The sequence below is a fragment of the Oryctolagus cuniculus genome, chromosome 5 (genome assembly GCF_964237555.1).
Source record: "Oryctolagus cuniculus chromosome 5, mOryCun1.1, whole genome shotgun sequence".
In the NCBI taxonomy this organism is placed as follows: Eukaryota; Metazoa; Chordata; class Mammalia; order Lagomorpha; family Leporidae; genus Oryctolagus; species Oryctolagus cuniculus.
Genome location: NC_091436.1, coordinates 120,513,592 through 120,538,288, shown reverse-complemented (window position 1 = coordinate 120,538,288; position 24,697 = coordinate 120,513,592). Strand labels below are relative to the sequence as shown.

The 24,697-nt window shown below is 37.2% G+C and overlaps 1 protein-coding gene and 1 pseudogene across 1 annotated transcript; one reads left to right on the top strand and one right to left on the bottom strand.

Moving 5' to 3' along the window:
- Positions 1 to 12,496: 12,496 nt before the first annotated feature.
- On the top strand, positions 12,497 to 15,585 carry LOC100350408 (tudor and KH domain-containing protein-like; annotated as a pseudogene).
- Positions 15,586 to 22,296: 6,711 nt separating this feature from the next.
- Positions 22,297 to 23,953, bottom strand: PGK2 (phosphoglycerate kinase 2). The gene has a single exon (XM_002714491.5). The coding sequence runs from the start codon at positions 23,823 to 23,825 to the stop codon at positions 22,572 to 22,574; it is 1,254 nt and encodes a 417-aa protein (XP_002714537.1). The 5' UTR covers positions 23,826 to 23,953; the 3' UTR covers positions 22,297 to 22,571.
- Between the last annotated feature and the right edge of the window lie 744 nt (positions 23,954 to 24,697).

Here is a 24,697-nt window from a genome sequence, read left to right as displayed (position 1 = left end):
TCAACATAACATTGATCTACATACATAATTATGATCATTTAAATCTGATAATTTATCAAAGTATTTAATTATTCCAGGTTTCTTTATATTTCTTAAAAAAAGAAGCTGGGGTAGGTCAATTATTTCATATTCACTTTCTCTCTAAAATGCAATAATATTAAATGTTCAGTTCTTATAAACAAAGGGGAATTTATTAATAAATTACAAGTAGCACAACTGTAGCACTGGGAGACATTTCTGACTGCCAAGCTAGCATACACCTTGTACCTTGTGGTGCTTTATTTGGAAATATTTGTTCATTTGCATGTTTATACTTAATTTTCTTGATTTGTTTGGCCAAAATATACAATAACAGACCAGTACCTTCTCAACAGATATATTATTTAATTATAGTTAATCATAAGTTACAGACCTAGATACTGCTTTAAAATAATTATTGAAAATGTTCTCTATATGGTACTTTAGATTTCAAGATTGCTATTACCATTTTTTTAGAAAGCTTTTATTTAATAAATATAAATTTCATACGTACAGCTTTAGGAATATAGTGATTCTTCCCCCTTTACCTACTCTCCCCACATACTCCCTTCCCACCTCCTACTCCCTCTTCCACCCCATTATTCATTAAGAATCTTTTTAAATTATCTTTATATGCAGAAGATCAACTATATACTAAGAAAAGATTTCAACAGTTCAAACCCACACAAACGAACTATAAAGTACTATTTGAAGACAACTTATATTTTCTATCTTAATTTCTCCAGGGAGGGGTCTATTACTAATGTTAAAGTTACTCTTTGTTTCCAGCTTCTTTACAAATATACTTGGAAGAGAAACAATGTCTATTGAATAAATGCTCATATTAGATATGTGTTGTATAATAGATTTATTGAGATAAAAAAATGTGATTCCATACACAATTCATTTTCACGAAGTGTCTTAGGCTAATAGAAAAAATCCTCTCTTTTTGGCTATTCTCACTATTAAATAATCGTTTATTTATTGTAACAAATCAATCTATTTCAATTTCCTTTTTCAGTAAATTATTTTATGGGTTAAAATTGCTTCAATGTTACTTCTTTTGTTATTATCCATCACACCATCAATTCAGAAATTTTCAAAATTAGAATTTTATTTACACCCACTATTCTACTTCAAACCTTAAAAATATTAGCACTAAACCAGTTCTGGAAATAAAATCTTAAGAACTGCAGCATCTGAGGTGCAATAAATACCAAAGTTCAGATTTCTGACAAATGATAATTAATTTAATCATTTGTTCATTAACTCTCCCCTTTCCATAGGAAATGTGTCCATAATCTGGATATGGACATAGGGTCACTGGCATTAGTTGTGAAACACATAGACATATAGAGATTAATACCATCTACTGTATTATTTTCAAATATCTGGGAGAAGGGTATTTGTGTCTTTGCTTAGACATACACACGCATAAATCTGTACATCTCAGAGATTATTCAGTGTTGCTGGAAAAACTATGAGAAAGGAGGATGAATCTTCTGTTGCTGGATGAAAAAAATTATAATTTGAGAATTCCTTGAGCAATAAAAGATCAGTAGCATAATCAATAACAACATATGTACCTTCACAAATAAATACAGCATAAACAGAACAGTGGTTGCATGTGAGAAAAGTATGAAAAAATAAAGCCAGCAATTGATAATGAATCACTTGCAAATAATATTTTTGGTAATGTTTTCCTATGAATCTTGGCAATATTTTCAAGTGAAGTTGACTGTAAATGGACAGCCAATGTGTACAGCTGCTCGTATTAGTGCAATCTTTTATCATGCTACGTATAAAATCAAATGTTATCCACCAAGGAGTGCTCATTAACCTGACCATGAAAATACATTTTATCTCACAAGGGATAAGAACTGTTTGTGTTAATGATGAGACTCAAAATGGTTGCTTTCTGTTCTTACTCATCTTTGCTTCTTTAGTAGACATTTTAAGATTTTTTTATCATGAAACAAGTTAAACTACACTCTCAAATTCTGTATTTGTATAAAATACTAATTGATTTCCATAAACTAAAATTGTTGGAGCAATCATAGTATTTTATATATGCATGAGAGTTATGCAAGCAAATTAGAATATTTCATTAAAAGCTTGGCTGTACATCATTTCAGAAGCCTGATTACATATGTATAGTTCTCAAAAATTCAAATATTAAATATTATATTGAAAATACTAACCAATTGTATTATTTGCCTTAAATTTTAGGGGTGGTGTATGTGAATGGGGATACACATGTTTTTTCTTTTTGTTTTTTTCTTTTTTATTAATGTATTTAATTTTATTTTATATAAGGAATACAAACTATATACATTTCATATATACAAATTTAGGAACAAAGTGATTCTTCACATCTCACCCTCCTTCCCACTTGCACTCCCACTCTTCTTCCTCTTCCCTCTCCTATCCCCATTCTCATTTCTTACAAAATAATAACTATTTTCAGTTAACTTTATACTCATAAGGTAGAGTTCAACTAATAGTATGAAAACAAAGAAAGCAAAACAAAACAACAACAAAACGTCATTCTTCAACAGTCAAGACAAAGGCTGTTCAAAATCATCAAAGTGTCAATTACACTCCAATAGATTACCTTTTAGGAACTATCTTAGTTGCCACAGATCAAAGAGAACATATGATATTTGTCTCTTTGGGACTGCTAATTTCACTAAGTGTAAACTTGATCTTAGCCAAAAGGCTAAGAAGCAATGATATCTATATCTATATCTATATCTATATCTATATCTATATCTATATCTATTTATATCCATAGATATATAAATATATCTATATTATATAGCCATATTATATATTAATATATATAATATCTAATTATATTATATAATATATATTATACATTATATAATATGTATAAAATATATTATAATAAAGAATATTATATATCTCTATAATATTTATATATATAATATTTATATATTATAAATTTATATATATAATATTTATATATTATAAATATATAATATTATATATTTATATAATATGGATATATAAATATATCTAATATTGTATGTAAATATTAGATATATTTATATATCCATATTATATACTTATATAATATAGATATATTAAATATTTATATAATATAGATATATTAAATATATTTATATATCTATATAATATAAATATATATAAACACATATATATTAGATATATCTATATATTTATATATCTATATTATATATTTATATATCTATAGATATAGATAGACAGCCTTGATGTCTCAAGTTGATGTGTTTGTTTAAAGAGAATAAATGTGAAAAAACAAATTGTTTCTTTAAATGAATGATACATTTCATTAAATTATTTTCTTTTTAGCTTGTTCCATTTCTTTATCTCCATCACTTTCTATTACTTAAGCCACAATTCAAATGCTATCCCCTATTGCTCAACTATATTTCTGTTTCTTCTCCATATTCCTATTATTTTCATCATGACATTTTATCGGGAGAAATATGAAGATTATTGGTAATAGAAAAGAACTTCTATTATACATATAAATACTTTCCTAGACCATAATAACCATCTATTTATAAAGCCCTTCATGATTGTACCATTCCTAATAGAAAAGAATATTTCTTCTATGATGAGATTTCAGAACTCTGACAGGCCCAGAGGCCTCTAAAGTAACTCATCCATTAACTTTTTGAGGCTGGACATTCCATATGGTTGAAATACCATACACAACAGCAAGACATTCATCATCTTACTGGAAATGGATTAGTGTAGAATGGATGACAAAGATACACTGGTTAGTGGGTGGGTCAAAATATTGGACTTACATACATGCTTATCCTTTGATTCTGACTAGTTGAATCATTTACCTATATGAATAGTTTAACTAGCTCAGCAGGTTGTGGTCAAATAGGAAAACACTTTGGGAAGGAGGTGTTTTATAAATATGTAGTTTCAAATTAGATAATGTAGATATTTCTGGAAAAAGCTACAGAGCAGGAAACAATTCTATTCAAAGTAAAAATTATAGATAATTGACTTTTTCCTTAAAGAAAAAGTGAGGCATAAGAGAAAAATCTTATAGTGAGTAATACTCTTATTTTATCAAGGGGCAATACATTTTGTAGAATTTTAGGGAGAGATGATGTTTTGATTCTGCCATTTCTTCTTCTTTTTTTAAAAGATTCTATGCATTTGAGAGGTAGAGTTACAGACAGTGAGAGGGAGAGATGGAGAGAAAGGTCTTCTTTCTGTTGATTCACTCCCCAGATGGCCCCAACGGCTGGAGCTGCGCCGATCGGAGGCCAGGAGCCAGGTGCTTCTTCCTGGTCTCCGTATGGGTGCAGGGGCTCAAGGACCTGGGCCATCTTCCAAGGCTTTCCCAGGCCATAGCAGAGAGCTGGATTGGAAGAGGGGCAGCACGACTAGAACCGGTGCCCATATGGGATGCCAGCACCGCAGGCAGAGGATCAACCTACTGTGCCACAGTGCAGGCCCCTGATTCTGCCATTTCTGTCAAGACTTTTTACCTCCATCTTATCCTTCTTAGATCCAACTAACTTCTTTTTTTAATCAATTGTATTGAGGTAAAATGTATACATGATAAAATGGTTCAAATTTACTTGGGCAGTTCAATGAGGTTTGAGATGTTTGGTGATTCCAGCACAATAAAAATAAAAAATACTTGCATTGCCCTTAATTTTTCCCTCATGCCTCTTTGTAGGAAGCCCCCTTCTCCATTTCTGGTCCAGACAAGTGTTGATTGTAGTCTGTATCTGAAGATTAAATTCATATAAATGGAATTGCATGGTATTGTAGTACCTACTCAAGGTGGTGCGTTTGAAATTCATCCACTTGTATGTATTAGTCCAACTAACTTCTAATCATTCAGACGGGATTCCCAGTGTAACACAAAGAGCTATCTATAGTCTACAATAATTATGAGATCCCAGGGGTCTCAATGTCGTTTGAAGTTCTGAGACCGTCTTAGGAATAAGAGAGCATTATCCTTTTTCATCCAGGGAAACTCTATATTGCTCTTTTCTCCTGTCTGGGCCCTTTGTGCCTCATGTCTATTACCTTCCTTTACCTGCTGCACACTTGTTAAATAACATCTCTGTTCTTTTTATCATTAATATTCACTTTATAAAAGGGTCTTAGAAATATTAGTTGACAAATTACCACTACTCTCACCCCTTATTGCTCTCCTTCCCCTACTGCAGAACTAGTTTTGCCCCTACCCTCAGGACTCTCTTTTTTTTTTTTTTTTTGACAGGCAGAGTGGACAGTGAGAGAGAGAGAGAGACAGAGAGAAAGGTCTTCCTTTGCCGTTGGTTCACCCTCCAATGGCCGCCACGGCCAGCGCGATGCGGCCAGCGCACCGCGCTGATCCAATGGCAGGAGCCAGGAGCCAGGTGCTTTTCCTGGTCTCCCATGGGGTGCAGGGCCCAAGCACCTGGGCCATCCTCCACTGCACTCCCGGGCCACAGCAGAGGGCTGGCCTGGAAGAGGGGCAACCAGGACAGAATCCGGCGCCCCGACCGGGACTAGAACCCGGTGTGCCGGCGCCGCTAGGCGGAGGATTAGCCTAGTGAGCCGCGGCGCCGGCCTGGACTCTCTTGAACTTTTCCAAAATCAGGAAAGAAATAAATCTATGCATGGTATACCAGTTCCATCTTGGGACAAGCTCAGGTACTATGATTTGAACATTTTCTAACAATAAATGTCTATGTTGCATTGGTTGTGAAGTACTTTGAATATTTTCCTTGAGAATAAGTGATCTCCTTTTTAGAATGTACAATTGCTTTGTAATTTGGCTCCTTCTTACCACGTCTTCTGTGTAGTCCTTACCTCCTTCCTTTCACACCTGCTTCCTGGATCATTATCTTTCCTTAATTTTGTTCTTCTGAAAGTGTGCGAAATATTTGTAATTCAGTTTAATTCCTTTTTTTCATTATGGTCTTCCCTAGCTCATGTAGGCCAATTTGAATGCTTTCCATGTTCTCAATTTCATTTAGTATATTTCTCCTTTTCAGTAATTTTTGGATTATGGCTTTCAATTTATATGTCCATCTCACTTCTAAATTATTTTCTTGATTGCCAGGCCAAAATGTTTTCATGAGTATTTATTAGTGGTTCTTAGTACTTTTCCTGTATGTATATTGATTGTATGAAAACTGAATACCTTCTGAAAAAGTACATAACTATGAAAAAAGGTGGTTAAGATTAGTCAGATGGGGTTAATGAATGTGATACAATGTGAACTGAACTTTGAACAAAATTGACAGATTAGAGTGAATATGAGGTTTATTCATACTCCCAATGAGGTAATAGCAAAAGAAAAACGCAGGAAAATAAATAAATACATTAGTTTTTGGAAAATGACAATATTGAGTTAGTAAGTGAATGAGATAGAAGGAAGAAAACTATTCTTCCACTTTTATTCTTTTATGCCTATGAGTTGAGTTTTGAGCTGCACTTCTAAAACCAGTAAGAAGGAAGCTTTATTTCCTCACTATAATCTCAGGTTTGTAATAACTGATACTTTGTTATTCTTTGGGCTTGATTTCAACTCCAAACAATAGCTCATCTGTGTCTCAGAACAATGCAAATCCCTGTTAAGTATTCCCTAATCTTTCTGTGCATGTGCCTTCTTTCTCTCAAAGGTCAGCTGATGGCTTCTTTAGCCTCCTGCTCATTATCTCTTAAAGCTTGTAGATCTTGGCCAAATGTAAGTTCTTTTCCAATTAAGACTCAATGAATAAGGAAATCCATTTAGAGATTTATCTGGAAGCCATTATCGCTCACTCTGGTTCCTTGTGCTTTGATATGTGACCTTTTTATGTTTGTTTTAATCATTCATTGGGGTCCAAAGGTTATGTATGACTTAATATAAGCCAATTCTTGTGATTGTGAATTTGTCTAGCCTGTGTTTCAAGGTGAACAAGATCCCAGCAGAAAGAACGGGCCATCAAAGAAGGAGGCACCTTTCTCTGAAGGGAGGAAGGAACCTCCACTGTGATAAGGCCTTGATTAAATAAGTTCAGAGTTGGTGAACTCAAGGGGCTTCCTTCCATAGCCTTGACAGCTCATGGCAAGAGCCTTGGGTGATTACTGACATCATAAATAAAAGTGTCAATTGTTAAATCAACAACGGGAGTCACTGCACACCTGCTCCCCACATAGGATCTCTGTCCTTAATGTGTTTTACTGTGAGAGTTAACGGTAAAACTACTAGTTGAACAGTACTCTATATCTTGTGCAGTTGTGTGGGTGCAGTCTGTTGAAATCTTTGCTTAGTATATACTAAATTGATCTTCTGTATATAAAGATAATTGAAAATGAATCTTGATGAAGATTGGGATGGGAAAGGGAGTGGAGATGGGACGGCTGTGGGTGGGAGGGAGATTATGGGGAAAAAAGCCACAACAATGCAAAAATTGCACTTTGTAGATTTACATTTATTAAATAAAAAAGATCACATCTTGTTTGCCTTTAATATGAAGCCTATGGACTAACTGCAGTTGTCTACTTCTTCTTAAAGATAATAATTATCTTTAAAATACTCACAGAGTGAGAATAAGCTAGCCTTCTTTAGTTATTAACATCTATTCTAGAAGTTCATCGTTTCCTCCAAAGTACACAAAAACGAAGTCACCTATGTTCATTTCATTGTACTCAAACAAAAGCAGACTTTTTTTAAAAAACTGAGTTTACATAACAAATTATAAATTTGTATATGTGATTGACAAGTATTGAACTGTTTGTGTAGGGTCAGATCATATTATTTATTCAAGTTATATTGCCCTTAGAAAATTTATTATTTTTATGGTACAAAGAACCTTCTCTTTCTAAAAATGGTTTGATCAACACAAAATATGTATACTTATTATGAGGCATAAGGTGTTGTTTTGACTCATGTACATACTGAGTAATGATCAACTCAGGGTAATTAGCACTTCTTGTCTGTTTGGAGAAGATTTAGATATAACCTCCACCGGCTGACTTCCAATTTCAAACTCTCCTCTCTCTTGCATTATCTATCTATATATTCTGGTTACTTATCCACATGATTTAACTACTTCAATAGTACCTTTCAGCAGAGGGAAACTTGAAAGCAGAACACAAAATGTGTGAGCATTGTTCTCAACATTAGTTCTGAGCTGCCTTTTAACTCACCCACTACTCTCCAGAAATATTTTTTTTTCTACTCATAGCACCTTGTGATGCTCAATCAGTCATGCTCACCCTCCCTTGTGATGCTTCCCCAACTACATTCGGCCTCTTCATATTTCTCAGTGGAAGTTCACACCCAATTTAGGGGTTTTGTATGTACCTTTACCTCCACATCCTCATTGTAACTGGGGTGAGGTAAACACTCACTGTGGTTTTTATTTGCATTTCCTTGTTGACAAGTGATCCTGAGCATTTTTAGTACTATTGGTTGAACTCTGTAATTAACACACAATTATTCTTAGGTGTTTAAATTTTAACTGAAAAGTGATCCCTGTTAGGAATTTGGAAAGCATGATGCTGAGTGGAATAAGCCAGTCCCAAAGGGACAAATACCATATGTTCTCCCTGATGGGTAACAACTAACTGAGCACCAAAAAGGAAACCTGTTAAAGTGAAATGAACACTATGAGAAACGGTGACTTGATCAGCCCTTGCCCTGACTGTTGATGAACAACTTAATACGTTATCCCTCTTAGTATTTTTTTTTGTTTGTTCTACTTGATACTTTTGGTTGAATACTGTAATCAATACACAGTTATTCTCAAGTGTTGAAACTTAACTGAAAAGTGATCGCTGTTAAATATAAGAGTGGGAATAAGAGAGGGAAGAGATGTACATTTTTTCATGATTCTATTGTTAACTTGATTTCCTCCCTTGAAAAAAGTCTGTTCATGTCATTTGCCCATTTCTTAACTGGATGGTTTGTTTTGTTGTTTTTGAGTTTCTTGAGCTCCTAATCTTTGCTGGATATTAACCTTTTATCAGAAGCGTAGTTTGCAAATATTTTCTCCCAATCTGTCAATTGCCTCTTCACTGTAAGTGCTTCCTTTGCTCAGAAGCTTCTTAGCTTGATGCAATCCTATTTTTCTGTTTTTGTTTTTAATACTTTTGCATCTAAAGTCTTATCCAAGAAGTCTTTTTAATTTTGTTATTTGACAGATTTTATGGACAGTGAGAGAGAGAGAGACAGAGAGAAAGGTCTTCCTTTTGTTTGTTCACCCCTCAAATGACAGCTACAGCCAGAGCTATGCTGATCCGAAGCCAGGAGCCAGGTGTTTCCTCCTGGTCTCCCATGTGGGTATAGGGGCCCAAGCACTTGGGCCATCCTCCACTGCCTTCCTGGGCCACAGCAGAGAGCTGGACTGGAAGAAGAGCAACAGGGACTAGAACCCGGCACCCATATGGGATGCCAGCACTGCAGGCAGAGGTTTAACCAAGTGAGCCATGGCGCCGGCCCATCCAAGAAGTCTTTGACTAGGCCAATGTCTTGTAGAGTTTCATTTATGGTTTCCTCCAGTAATTTGATGATTTCAGGTATTAGGTTTAGATCCTTGAACTATCATTATAACTTGATTTTTTGTGTAGGGTGTAAGATAGGGATCTTGTTTCACAGTTCTGGATGCAGAGATTCAATTTTCCCAACAACATGTTATGAAGAGACTTTGCTTTCTCCATGGAGTGATTTTAGCTTGTTTGTCATAGATTAGTTGGATTATTCTCTGGGGTTTGCACTCTGTTCCATTGGCCAACAATTCTATCATGTGTATTTTTGTGCCAGAAACAGGCCTTGTAGAATGTCTTGAAATGTGGTATTGTGTTGCCTCTGGCTTTGCTTTTTTTTTTAAGTTTTATTTTATTTATTTAGAAGACAGAGTTACACAAAGAGAGAAGTCTTCCATCCTCTGGTTCACTCTCCAGATGGCTGCAAAGGCCGGAGCTGTGTCAATCTGAAGCCAGGAGCCAGGAGCTTCCTCCAGGTCTCCCATGTGGGTGCAGTCTTCTACTGCTTTCCCAGGCTGATGAAGAGAGCTGGATTAGAAGAGGAGCAGCCAGGTCTTGAACCAGTGCCCATATGGGATGCCAGCACTTCAGGCCAGGGCTTTAACCCACCGCACCATAGTGCCGGCCCCTGGCTTTGCTTTTTTTTTTTTAAATATTGTTTTGATTATTTAGAGTCTCTCAGGTTTCATATGAATTTTACTATAGCTCTTCCTAGATCTGTGAAGAATTTCCTTGGTATTTTGATTGGGATTTACATTGAATCTGTAAATCATGCTGTATACAAATTTTTTAAAAAAATTATTCACAGTGCTAACTTCAATTTTGACTCTCATTTTATTATCAGATGCTAACTGCTCTAGTTTTCTTTTTTAAGATTTTATTTATTTGTTTTAGAGACAGAGTTACAGACAGAGAGGAGAAGAGACAGAGAGAAAGATCCTCCATCTTCACATTCACTCCCCAGATGGCCACAATCCAAATGGTGCAAAAGCAACCAAATCACAACTTTAAACATACAAGTCAAAACAAGCAAACAGGGAAAGAAAAGCAACCAGGTATTTACTTGCATGGATTTGTTAAAAAGATTTATTTATTTGAAAGGCAGAGTGAAGGGAAGTCAGAGGGAGAGAGATTGAGCGATTGAGACATAGAGATAATGAGAGAGAGAGAGAAAGAGAGAGAGAATTTTCCATCTACTAGTTCAAATGGCTGCTGTGGCTAGGCTGAGCTCAAGACACAGTTAACAAACAATCACTCATTTTAAAGAAAATCATGGGACCAGCACTGTGGTGTAGCAGGTAAAGCTGCCTCCTGAAGTGCCAGCATCCCACATGAGCACCCGTTGGAGACCCAGCTGCTCCACTGCCAATCCAGCTCTATGCTATGTCCTGGGAAAGCAGTGGAAGACGGCCCCAGTCCTTGGGCCCCTGCACCAGCGTGGGAGAGCTGAAAGAAGAAGCTCATGGTCCTGGCTTCCGATTAGCCCAGCTCCAGCTGTTATGACCATCTGGGGAGTGAGCCAGCAAATGGAAGACCTCTCTCTCTCTCTGCCTCTGCCTCTCTGTAACTCTTTCTTTCAAATAAATAAATATTAAAAATAAAAGAAAATCACAGTGGCTAATAATTAGAAGTTTTTATAAATATACCAAAATAAACATTAAATTTTTTCAGCAAATATAATTGCTGAGGTTTAAAAAATTAACATCACATATAATTTTTGCTTTATTAAAAATATTCTAATCAATCACTAATAAATAAAACATTCAATTTTCATTACCATTACTTTCTTTTAAAAAGATTACGTATATTTTTAGAGGAAATAACTATCATTTAGACAAAATTTGATTCACAATTTTGACAGACTTTTCTGAATCAACTACTCATTTTTCTCACCTCTGGATAGATATAAGAATCTTGTAGAGAATGAAAGATCACCATGAGGTATTAAAGTATCCCACCTCAGGGATATTGAAGGCCATGATGCTTTCTTTAATCTCTCATTTCTTCATGGTTTGGTAGAGAGCAAATGACCAAATGGGTCCTCTTTTTGAGCAAGCATGGAGGCATTATGAAAAAAAATGATTTTTATTATTGAGGTATTCGGAAGCCATATTTCCATACAGATTTGTTACTGAATAAAATTTTGGGGTGAAGGATAGGAGGTTTCATCTTTTAGAGCATTTTAAAAACCTTAATTCTTCAGAAAGTCTGTAGGGCTTTGGTGTGAGTTAGAGAGGGCTGGTGCTGTGGCATAGCAGTTAAGCAGCCACCTGTGATGCTATATCCCATATTGGAGTACTGGTTTGAATCTTGGCTTCTCTGCTTCTGAATCAGCTCCCCACTAATGTGCCTGAGAAGATGGCCCAAGTACTTGGACTCCTGCCACCCACTGGGGGACTCAGATGTAGTTCTTGGCTCCTGGCTTACTCTTGGTCAGTCCCAACCACTGTGGCCTTTAGGGGGGTGAATGAGTAGATGGAAGATCACTTTCTCTCTGTCTCTTCCTCTTGCTTCCTGCTTTTCAAATAAATAAAATAATGTTTTAAAATAAAGAGTTAACAAAACTTGCAAACTTCCAAGGGAAAAATTGAAGTTTGGTCTTAGTTTCCTAACTCTAGGATCAGTGAAGAAGTCCTCAAAAGGACTGGCTACTTAATTGTGGGAGGAAGTGTCCAGTCAACGGTAGGCCTCATAATCAAAATTATTAGTTATTTTAAGGAATCAAGAATAGAACATTAAATCAAATTCAGAGCTCTTCTTAGAATGCTACCTGTGTGACTACACAGGTCAAATGTCCATGAAGTTCACCCCACGTTCAGGTTTCTTTTAATGTTGCAAAGCTCTAATCTGCATAGGAATGGAGGCTAAGGGTTCAGAGAAGGAACTAAGAAATAAAGGTTTTGCAGTTCTTTGGAGCACTATTTTTATCTTTTGTAATCAAGCATGTTAAACGATATATATGAGAGAAATGAAGGATGCTGGAGTTACTTTAAAGAGTAACGAAAATAACAAAGAGTGGTTCTACAAAAGTAAAAAACTAGCAAGATATTTTGGAAACTACATGACCCTCATTCTGTCAGTAAGAAGGGAATAATACAAAATCGACCATTATATGTCACCACAACATAACATACCCCATCTATGTTATGCCGTATGGTCAACCCTCACATCTAAGAGTTCTGCAGATTCAATGATTAGGTTGTCAAACGTATTTGAAAATAGATTGGTCTGTACAAAACATGTACAGAATTTTTTCTTGTCATTACTCTTTGAATAACATGACAACTATCTATACAGAATTTACATTGAATGAAATATTTTCAAATATTTATTTGAAAGAGTGACACACACACATACACAGAGGAGAGGGAGGGAGGGAGAGAGAGAGAGAGAGAGAGAGGGAGAAAATCTTCCATTTGCTGATTCAACTCCAAAAAGGTAGGATCACATAGTTTATGGTGGTCACATAAGACTATAAAGGTGCTAAAACATTCCTATTGCCTAGTGGCATCATAATTTGCAATGTTATTGCATTACTCATGTTTGTGACGGCACTGCTGTAAAAATTCCTATGTATCGTAAATTACTTAAAAGGTCTAGCAGAGGATAAAGGACATATCCCTGGACACTCCAGTATTCAGAGGTTAGAAAGATGAGAAGGAACTAGCAACTGGGACTGAAAGAGCAGTCTGAAGTGAAGGCGGAAACCCTGGAGAGTGTAGCGTCAGGGAAGCTAAGAGAAGGTCTTTCAGAGAAGAGGAAATTAGCTACGAGAGATACTGTGGCAAGGTCAGAATGTAAGTCACAGTACATCAGAAAATGCCCACTGAAAGGATTTCCTGTACAACCAGTCCTGAATTCGAAAATAGTCCTGGGCTTTGGAATCCCAGCCAGAGCAGCAATTGCCTACATCCTTTACCACAGGTATAGAGAAAGCAGAGAAGAGCGGCTGACATTTGTTGGGGAGAATGACATTGAGATTGAGACACAGGTTCCCCAGGAGGCTGTGAAGCTCATCACTGGCAAGCAAGAGCCAATACTAAACAGCTGTGGAAACAGGCAGGTACTCTGATCAATGTGAACACAGAGGAAGTAAGCAATGAACGAGCGATGCTTACCAGTGGTTTTCCTCTGCAGGTGTGAAGGCCAAAGCAGAAGTCCACAAGTTTCTGACAGAAAATACCCCAATACCTAAGCAGCTCTCAGTTCCCAAGTGATCTGTGGCCAGAGTCATAGGGAGAGGAGGCAAGACCATTCGTTCTGTCTAGAAGGCCTCTGGAGCTAAAATTAGCTGTGGCAAAGAATCAGAGGAGATGTTACTACTATCAAGACATAAAAATCTAGGGAACATAGAGGGAGTGGCAGCAACCAGCATTTGAAACAAGAGAAAAATTAAGATAAAGAACTTAGTGTGGGGAGCAACCCGGACTGGACTGAGTTACTGGAATTAAGACTTATTCTATGCATCTGCTCTCCCACAATATGGCGCTGGGAGAGGAGAAAACAGCTTCTACGCAGCTGCCTCTTGCCAACTTGAGTGATGACCTCCAGGAGCTGATCCTGCTCCTGATTGGAGGAGAGCAGCGTACTCGGCGTGTGGGCAGCTGAGTTGGGATTGGCGGAGGAGGACTATAAAGGAGGAGAGAGACGGCATACACCAGGAACATCTAAAGGGAACACCTGAGGGAACACCTGTGCAGCCCCCGAGAGAGCCGGCCGGCGGTGTGCCGCTCCCCCGCGGAAGTGGGGAATGTGGCAGGAGGAACTGCCCTTCCACGGAGGTGGAAGGGTTGGTAGCCAACCCGGGAAGGACCAGCAGCCAACCCGGGAAGAACCAGCAGCAAACCCGGGGAGGGCCGAGCAGACGAAAGAACAACGCAGGATCCTGTGTCGTTCCTCCACGAAGAGGGGGAGCGACATAATGGTGCCGTGACTCGGATATGAAGCCTAGGCAGGGTTTAGTGTCGTTCCTCCACGAAGAGGGGGAGCGACACTTAGAAAGAGGATTGCCTATTCTAAAGAAACCAGAGTCCCATGCAGTCAGCCAATCAGTGTGAAAAGGGAGGAAGTGACAGAGCCAGGAAGAGGTGTAGGTTCAGTTTTTGGAATAGCAGCAGTTCTAGCATGGGGCAAGCAGTGCTCCTGGCAGTTCCTCCCCACAAAGGAGGTGATGACATGGTTATCGTAGGGCCAAAAGCAGGTGGCTAGGAGAAATATAATGATGGCAGTTTTCAGAGGTCTGGAGTCCAGGCCAGTCCAGGGATGTCCATATTTGAAATCTCCTGTTTTGACTTCAGTTTCCATGCTGATGAGTACCTGGAAGTCTGTTTCTCTGCTTCTGAACAGACCAACCACTACTGCATCCAAATCATTGGCTCCCTTAGCCTGCAGTTTTACACGGGTATCAGTGAGATGACCCAGCCCTATTAGAACAGTGGGGCTGAGGACATGACTCTGTATGTGGGAGACACTGTAACAGCACATTTACCTAAAACATGTTTCCTGGCATCGAGCCCAGAGTCTTGTACTTTGGAGAATGAGAACTTAGGAAATTATGGAAGCTGTCCACTGAGGGATCTCAGGGCTCTCAAAAGTGACTTTGTGAGTCTTCCATTCCAAACAGTAGAATATGTTCTGGCACGGGTTGTCTCCTCTGGTGAATAATGGGACAAACGAGCTTTGGATGAGCTTGATAGACTCATTCACTTATCTGAATGAAAGCTCCTGGTGGCCAAGATCTCTAAATATAATCAGACAGGAATCTCAGCTTGGCCAGAGAGCTACCTTTAAGAGACTAGTAATGGGGAAAACTTGCTATTGGGCTAGCATTTGTTTGGAAAGGATCTGCAATTGAACTTGCTGATGATGCAGAAAAGATCAGAGTTGTCCAGGAATGTTGAAGCATGGGACCATGGAAGCAGATGCTTCTCTACGGAGCGTGCTCGTGGAGACCAACAAGAGCACTGGAGAGATGGCAATACTCTGTTCTGCCTCAACTTATCAGAGATTGCCTGTCTGTTTGGTGAAGGTAAACCTGAAGATGATTGCTTACTCTGAAGTCTGAGTTTCAACTGGCTCAACCATCAGCTTAGCTTTGATTTGGTTCCTGGTGAAATAGAAGTCTATGATAAAAAGATCCAGGCAGCCTTTCTTAATTGGACAAATGGTCTTCCTGTGTTCCAAATTAATTTTCTCTTTCCATTGGACCACCAGAAATAGTGTGAGGAAGGATACAAATACATCCCCTCCCCTCTTCACCCCCTCAGTGAGTATGAATGTGTTGCTACCAGGCCCTTCAATGTCAGGCTTTGTCCCTCTGCCAGCTATAATACACATTACTGCTAGGCTGTGCCCTTTTTGAAGTTGGGAAACAGCCAAGGTTTGGTTATTAGAAGCGATGATTCTGCAGATTTCTGATTCACCTCATCAGGTGGCTCTGGTTAAAGGAAGTGTTTATGTGAACTCAAAACTGGGGACTCAAATATTGCAGTTGAGTCAGAAGGCAAAAGCAACAATCAGCATGAATGCATGAAAAAGTTTCAGGAAGTAAGAGAATGCTGCCTCCAAGCCTCAATTGCTGATGTTATTAGAGGCAGGGCTTTGAAAGAGTGGTCCAGCTATTTCTCTTCAAAATTTAGTTAAAAGAAGGAAAGGAGAGGAAACTTAGGAAATATTATAAATTGCTAGTGTAATATCTATATGTATAGATATGTACCAAAAGACACATATAGTTTGTGTGAATAATTTGGGGGATTCTCTATTGAATAAAGTTCCCAATAAAGATTAAAAAAAGTATAGCACATGCACCTTAATAATGAATATCAAATTTAATAATGAATATAAAAGACTATATAACTGGTTTATGTATTATTGTAGACTATTTTGCCACTATTTTAGAGTGTACCATTTCTACTTATTAAAAAAAAAGCTAATTGTAAAATAACCTCAAGCAGGTATTTGGAAGGTGTCCAGGAAGCATTGTTATCATAGTAGATGACAACCCCATGATGGTTTTGCCTCTGGACACCTTCCAGTGAGAGAAGATATAGATGGGAAATGCAAGGATACTGGTGATGCTGACCTTGTGTAGACCTAGGCCAATATGTATTGGCATATTAATCTTGGACAATAGCTCTTGATTCCAGTTTCCTGCTAATGCACATCAAAATAATCTTATCTTTTAATTGCATTTTCCACAACCATTTTCAAGTTCCTTCTCATAAGGGAAATGAAAAAAATAGGAACAACAGGAACAATATAAGGGATAATGGAAGGAATTATGGATGTTTTGCTATTTGAGAAACAACCTTGATTAATTTTAAATAGTGTAATAATTTGAGGCAGCTACCAAAAATAGCAAGAAAAAATATATTTATATACCAGGAAAGGAGAATATCAAATCTTAGAAAATTCTCATTTAAAACCACAAAAATGCAGACACAGAATGAAAGACAAAAAATGGAATAAAAATATAATGAATCAAAAACAGTGACAAATATGGTAAATACCAATCCAATTGTATAAATAGCCACTTTAAATATAATTAATCTAAATATGTTTATGTGGGTGGGAGAGTGTGACAGGAGTGTATGGAAACTCTGTACTTTCTGCTCAATTTGCTGTGTACTTAAAACTGCTAAGAAAATAGTCTTTTAACACACATGCACACACACACAGAGCAAGGTTTTCTGATACAGTGAAAAAAATATTCTCTAAAACAATATAAGAAAATAAGACAAACTTAAAACTGAGATAACATAGCAACAACCCAGCTAGATCTGAAAAAGAATGTTGGTATACAAATTAAAAAAATTATTTTGATTCTTCACTTAAGAGTAAGATAGGCTAGTAGAGACAGGATAGGGTGCCTTCTAGGAAAAAAAAAAAAAAAAGCAGAAAAACTAGATAAAATCCATGAAACAATACTTGAGATAGGAAACAAACAAAATGAGTTTACAGCAAATCTAATTACTGTCTGGAGAGTTTCCAGGCCACACAGAAGGAAGGGCAACCCCAGGTGGATCTTCTGAGCTCTGAAATGACAAGGTGCAAATTAAAACATTCTGTCCCTCTATCATCCAGCTATCCATCTACCTGTCATCTCTCTGACTTCCATATTTATCATTTATCACTCCTATTTTTATCAGGTATTTCTACCTTTCCATATTTGTCATTATCACACATTGACTTAGGCAACACAAAGTATGCTATGATATCTGTGATATTTTTAAAAGCTAAGATTTGAAATTCCATAAAAGCAAAGTCAAGGGAAACATAAAGCCATGAATAACAACACTTGCTCTTATCTTTTAAAACATATTTAATCAAAGCTTTATTTGCTAATGCTACTTGAAATTAGCTGTTTCATAACAGATATATTTATTAAAATACACATAAAAATGAATGAAATGTACTGTTGAAGTACATGAATTAAGTAACCTAAATTGCAACCTTGGGCAAAACAAATAACTCCATACTTCTAAACTAAAACATCAAGGCAAAACCGTAACGTTGTGGTACTATCGTAATTATAAATGTGTTAAAACAATTGGTTTTAGTAGACAAAAACTAACGATTTTCAATGTATACAATTATAATGTGTAACTATAACATCATTAAAACTGTATGAAATACCTATAAATATGTACACCTATATCATATATGCATGTCAATGATAGACTCGTGTGTCTATGTATACACTTATATATTCACAGACATCTTTTTCTTTTCTAAGTCTGTATTGTATTCTCAACACTCTTCCATATTCTAATCTAAGACACTGGATCCTTTTGCTAAACTTTCAATTATTTTATTTACTCCTTCTAATGCCATTTAATATTGTGTACTAGTGTTATTAGAATGCCATATTTTCTTGTACTTAACATTTTATGTTACATCTCATGTTACTGTCTTCTTTCTTAATTTATTTTAACTTCTTTCATGAAGTTTTCATTTTCTTTTCTAAATTCCCTTCTTTCTTTTAAGGTAAACCATCTAGACTAGTATTCTAGATTCTTCCAAAGTGTTTGAAATTTTTATATGTTCCTTGTTTTGATATCATAAACTCACCTTTTATTATTCATAATTTTAGTGTTGATTTTAACTGATCCCATGATATCCCAGCCAGAGATAAATCTCTCAGATTTCCTAACAGCAAACTGTAATCATATTACTAAGTTCAGGCCAAAGGGATATATGTAAATGTCAAATAGTGTGACTTTCATGCTCTTCCCTGAAGATAGGATACCCACCTGGATTCTTCCTTACCTACCCAGTGGGCTGGAAAGCAGTCATGTGTTGGTTGATCTTCTACCTTCCAGAGATGCAAGCCATGAACAGGTGATGAAAGAGTCATTTTGCAACAGTAGGTCCTTAGATGAGCTCAAGAGATGTTTACATATCTGTACGTACTTGGAATATTAGGCGAAAAAGAAGTGACTTTCTATGTTGATGGATAAGCTATATATTTAAGTCTACTTATTACTGTAGATCAGTGTAGTGGAAAATTTCTAGACCTTAAAATTGAGATTTGGGGCTGCATAATTCTTTGTTGTGAGAGGTAGCAAAGGAGTATTGTAGGCTGTGGAGTAGCATCCTTAGCCATTATTATTGGATGCCTATAGCAACCCTGACTGTGACAAGCAAAAATGCCTCCAGACTTAGACATAAGCTTGTAAACTAATTACCACAGCAATTGCTCCCTGTAGTGGGTGTTCCCTTCAAAAATCCACAAAATAAGTATCTAACTAGGGGTCTGGTGAGAGAAAGTAAATATGGAAGGCTGGAAGGCAGTGGCATTTAGTAAAAGTGTTGTCTGTGCTATTGTAATAGGCTGAACATATTCCTACAGAAACTGAAACTGCAAGGTAAGTGCTTTGAAAGATGCAACATATCAGCATATTTTAGTTGTAACATGCTGTTTTAGCAAAATACTATAACAAAAAATATGCATTTCCAGGAAAAACTGAACAGATATACATATGATAGAGCTTTTCTTGGGAGGCATCCCACAAGTTGCTAATAGACTTGGAAAGTGAGTTCTTTCAGAATTGAAAAAGCTCAATACCACAAACATCAGGAGAAAGATAATCACCTAGGGCATTCTTAAAGAACACCCAGTTGGACTATTCAGCCAAATGTATGAGAAAGTCAGAGACAAAGGGTAGCCTATAGATGTTCCCAACTTTTTCAGATGGCCATTTATTATCCACCCTAAAAATGTAAGAGAATAAAATGGGTTCAGGAAAGAAGCCAATTAAATAAAAGCAGGAATCTGGAGTTTAAAAATTATAATGCAAAGAAATTTGGGGGGTGAGATTCTTTTACATGGAATTAAATAGAACAGAAAACTTGATTCTTGAGAAAGCTGAGAAAACCCTAACTTGGCTTTCCTAAGCTTTTCATTATGTGATACATTAATGGCATCCTTGGTTTCTTAAAACTTTGCTAGCAAGTAGAAGGTTAGGAAGTCTGCCAAGCTTGTGGCCCAGCTTTCCAACATGTGTTTTAGAAGATGCCACGGAAGTTATGGAAAGAAGGAAGATGTCTACGTTTGTGAAAGAAGGGCCAAAAGTGGCACTGAAGAATAAATTGTTTCTGTAGAACAAAACCAGTACAACCAAAAAATATTTCCACTACTAGGTCACAGAGTTCTTGAAATTCTAATCCAGCAATGATTTATTTAAAAATTTTAAAGAACTAATGGATTTTTAAGGTAGTGTTTTTATGGCAGTTATCCTATTTGTTTCCTTAATGGGTGTGCATGGAGTAGATAAAGAAACATGAGAACAATGTCTGTGCATGTTAGTTTGCCAGAATGTTGGGCTCTTCTTAGGTTCACATAAAAGGATTGTGCATTATCCAGAGATACCCACATTTGATTGGCAATCAAAAATGGGCAGCACATTTGATTCAGCTTCTTGGAGTTCTTTTTTTTTTGGTAGGAGTGTTACATACTTGAAAGTGATTATATGGGTGGTCAGAGTAAGTGACAGTCTAATAGAAATCATTAATATTCCACAAGGGCTTATTTCCTCAAACTTCCTTTTAGTTGGATTTTTAGTTGGGTTTAGTTTGATTTTTAATTGGGTTCAAGATAGCCAGCTAGAAAGAATGCATTCCAAGCCTTCCTCACAAAATCAGTCTCAACATGTGACTAACAGCTAATGGAATAATTGAAAATTTGGGGTCATTTATTTTAAAAAATTATCTCACAAGATTTCACCTTTAGGTTGGCTACACAGTAGAAAAACCTCAGATACCTCCCACAGAGGCTGAACCCATTTGTGCATTACAGCAGATTCATTCTACTGGGTTCATCTCCTAGATGACATAACAGCTCATTTTTTTGTCCTAGACTTTTTTGTAAGATAGCAATAAGCTCATTTTTTTAAAGATTTATTTATTTATTTTAAAGTCAGAGTTACACAGAGAGAGGAGAGGCAGAGAGACAGACAGAGAGAGAGAGAGAGAGAGTCTTCCATCAGCTGGTTTACTCCCCAACTGGCCGAAACAGCCAGAGCTGGGCTGATCCGAAGCCAGGATCAGGAGCTTCCTCCAGTTCTCCCACGTGGGTGTAGGGGCCCAACCACTTGGGCCATCTTGTATTGCTATCCCAGGCAATAGCAGAGAGCTAGATCAGAAGAGGAGCATCCAGGACTCGAACCTGCGCCTATATGTGATGCCAGCACTTCAGGCCAGGGTGTTAACCCGCTGCGCCACAGCGCCAGCCCCATAATCTCATTTTAACAATAAAAGTTTTGGTTCTCTCCCCCCCTACTTATTTATAATTCTACACCTTAACTTCTGCCTCTTCTCTGGGATTAGCAAACAATTATTAATATTATCCTTAAAATGTTGAAATTTTGAGTGTATTAAATTTATATTTGATGCTCCATTATTCAGGTTATTGAATTTGTAATCTTGGACTGCTGCGGATGTAGGATATTATATCTGAGAAAATTTGTACATTTTTAAACTTAATTCATTGATGTTATTGCTCTGTAACAGTTCTTTGTCTATAGAGTTTGGGGGAAATTTTTTCAATGAATTTTCTGTTTATTTTACAGTTCTATTTTTCTGTTTTTTCTTTGCAGTTTTCTGTACAGTTTTTTCAATTCTTTTTTTTCTAAAGCTGAGGATTTTATTGTGAAATCTTAAATAGTATATAATTCAACATTAAGCTTTTGACCTATGTAATTAAATGTGGTACTAATTAGTACTCACTTATCCAATATTAAATTCACTTGGGCCTTTCATTTATTGAAATAGAGAGGAAAACAGTTTTCAGCTTGTATCTCCAGGAGTAGTTTAATGCTTATCCCATTTATTAAACAATTCATAAATATTTTTATGTCTCAAAAACTCTGCTTTAGTATTTATCAGCTATATATTTATTAAATAAAATGGTTTAAAAATAACAATTTTTTTTCATTTAGAATTTGAATTTCTGACAGAGATATTTGTATACTCACTTGTGTATCCACAACACAGAAATAATTCTTTCTTTGGGCTTAGTATCTTTCCCTTTTTAAAAATTTCTTGGATTTAATAGCTATATTTGATTTCTATTTATTCTTGTTTAGTAATAATTTCATCCTAGCAGAGCTGTATTCATTATTCATGTATTTTTATATGTAATTATTTTCCTCAGTTTGGGCACTGATATTACTTTTTGTTAACTTCTGTCCCACCTTCCCTAACCTGGATTTTGTCCAGTTTCCATTTTTCAAATAGCTGAAGTAAAATAAAAAAAAGAGAGAAATTCAGTTCACTCAATTCACTTTCTTTAATAGGCAACTTAAGAATATATCCTCCCTATGCAGCACAATGGTGAAATTCCAATGAGATCTTGAAGAAAGTAGGCAAGTGCATAACAGAAGTAAAATGCATTGTTGGTTGATGTAGAGTTCCTGATGGCCCACGACTTGATCATTACCTGGGTCTTAATATGTGGGTAGCTTTTAATGAAAGCTGAGATGTAAAAGCAGTAAGTTAACTTAAAGACTGCAGACAAGAAACAGGAGGTAGGAATACTGTGTCAATTATAAGTTGCTGAGGGCCTCTACTCCAGGAAGGATTTTACCTTCCAGAAGCTCTAGACTGGCACCCCCTCCAGTGCTCACATGGCTGACTTTACCTTCAGTGTTCCATTTGGCACAACAAGTAGCAGTGTCTCCACCCCCTATAACAGTGATGCAGCCCTTGGACGTGGCTTTTACAATTTCATCCATGAGGGCTTTGGTTCCAGAAGCAAAGGAGTCCCATTCAAATACTCCTACTGGTCCATTCCAAACGATTAACTTTGCTTGGGCCACCACTTGAGCAAACTTCTTACTGCTCTCAGGACCACAGTCCAAAGCCATCCAACCAGAAGGTATGCCAGATTCCACAGTGGCTTGCCCAACATTGGCATTTTCATCAAACTTGTCAGCAGTGACAAAGTCAACCGGAAAGGTAATCTTTACACCGTTTTTATCTGCTTTGGCCATGATATCTTTGACAATCTTGGCTCCTTCTTCATCAAACAGGGAAGCACCAATCTCCATGTTGTTGAGTACCTTCAGGAAGGTGAAAGCCATTCCACCACCAATAATCATCTCATTAACCTTGTCCAGCATATTTTTGATGAGTTGTATCTTGTCTGCCACTTTGGCTCCACCAAGTATCGCCAGAAAAGGTCTCTCTGGGTTCTCCAAGGCTTTGGCAAAGTACTCCAGCTCCTTTTTCATCAGGAATCCAGATGCCTTCTGAGGCAGATTTACTCCCACCATGGAACTGTGCGCCCGGTGCGCAGTGCCAAAAGCATCATTGACGTAGACATCACCTAGTTTGGAGAGTGATGCTCGGAAAGCTTCGATTTCATGTGGTTCAGCTTTCAGCTTCTTCCCAGAAGCATCCTGGCCTTTCCCTTCTTCCTCCACATGAAAGCGCAGATTCTCCAGCAAGATGACTGAACCAGGAGCTGGGTTGGCACAGGCTTTCTCCACTTCGGAACCTACACAGTCCTTCAAGAACAGAACGTCTTTGCCCAGCAAGGATTTGAGCTCACTTGCAACCGGCTCTAAAGAGTATTTGTCAGGCATTGGAATACCGTCAGGCCGGCCGAGATGACTCATCAGAATCACCGCCTTGGCTCCGTTATCCAGGCAGTACTTGATGCTTGGGATGGAAGCCTTGATTCTCTGATTGTTTGTAATCTGGTTCTTCTTCATGGGAACGTTGTAGTCTACTCTCATGATGACTCGCTTTCCTTTAACATCTACTTTGTCCAAAGTCAACTTCTTAGAAAGAGACATCTTGATAACACAAAGACATAAGATGACACCTGGATCCTGATGCTGAAGAACCACTTCACTCCTGCTGGGAGGCTGGGAGGCTGGGAGGTGGTGATTTTTAACGCCTTTTTTCTTGTCCCGCCCCTTCCTTCTAGGCCGGAAATCTCCACCCTGGCAGCCAGTCTTAGAGTGGGGAGTGAAATCCCGCTCTGTGATTGGTCATTGGTCCTGTCAATCTGGATTTGGACTATGTTGCTAGGTACAGATTTCAACTGTCAGGGGAGAAGGGGAAGTGGTGGAGTAGTGTCCTGTCTTGAGGCCAGTAAGGAAGGTGAAGAAATGGCAGAGTAAGAACAGCCCTGAGATCGGAGCTTTCTGCTGATCCTTTTCTCCTACATTACTTTTGACAGTTACTCTTCCTTTTTTCAAAACGAGCCAGTCAAAACAACAACAACAACAACAAAAAACCAAACAACATACTGGTATAATATGCACCCATATCAAATCTTAGCGATATGTAAAAATCGCTGTGGTGCCAAATAAAAGAGAAAATCTGAAATAATGGGTCTATGAAACCTTGTTTTTTCAAAGTAGCACAGTCTGGTTCTTTTTTTTTTTTTTTCTTTTTTTCCCTTGTGTCAAATAATTCTGCTAAAGGCCTTGTGTCAAATAATTCTGCTAAAGGCATATCTTGATTTTAGCTTTTTTCTTTAGATATATTTTAAGAGTGGGGTTGAGATGATGTCATTTTTTTCATTACCCTGTTTCTCCAATTCTCAGGCTTTTTCAGGACGATTCCATAGAGATCATTGCAAAGAGCAACGGTAAAAAAATAAAATAAAAAACACGGAAAGCGAGGTTGATGTTTCTTTCAGTCTACAAATTGATAAAGA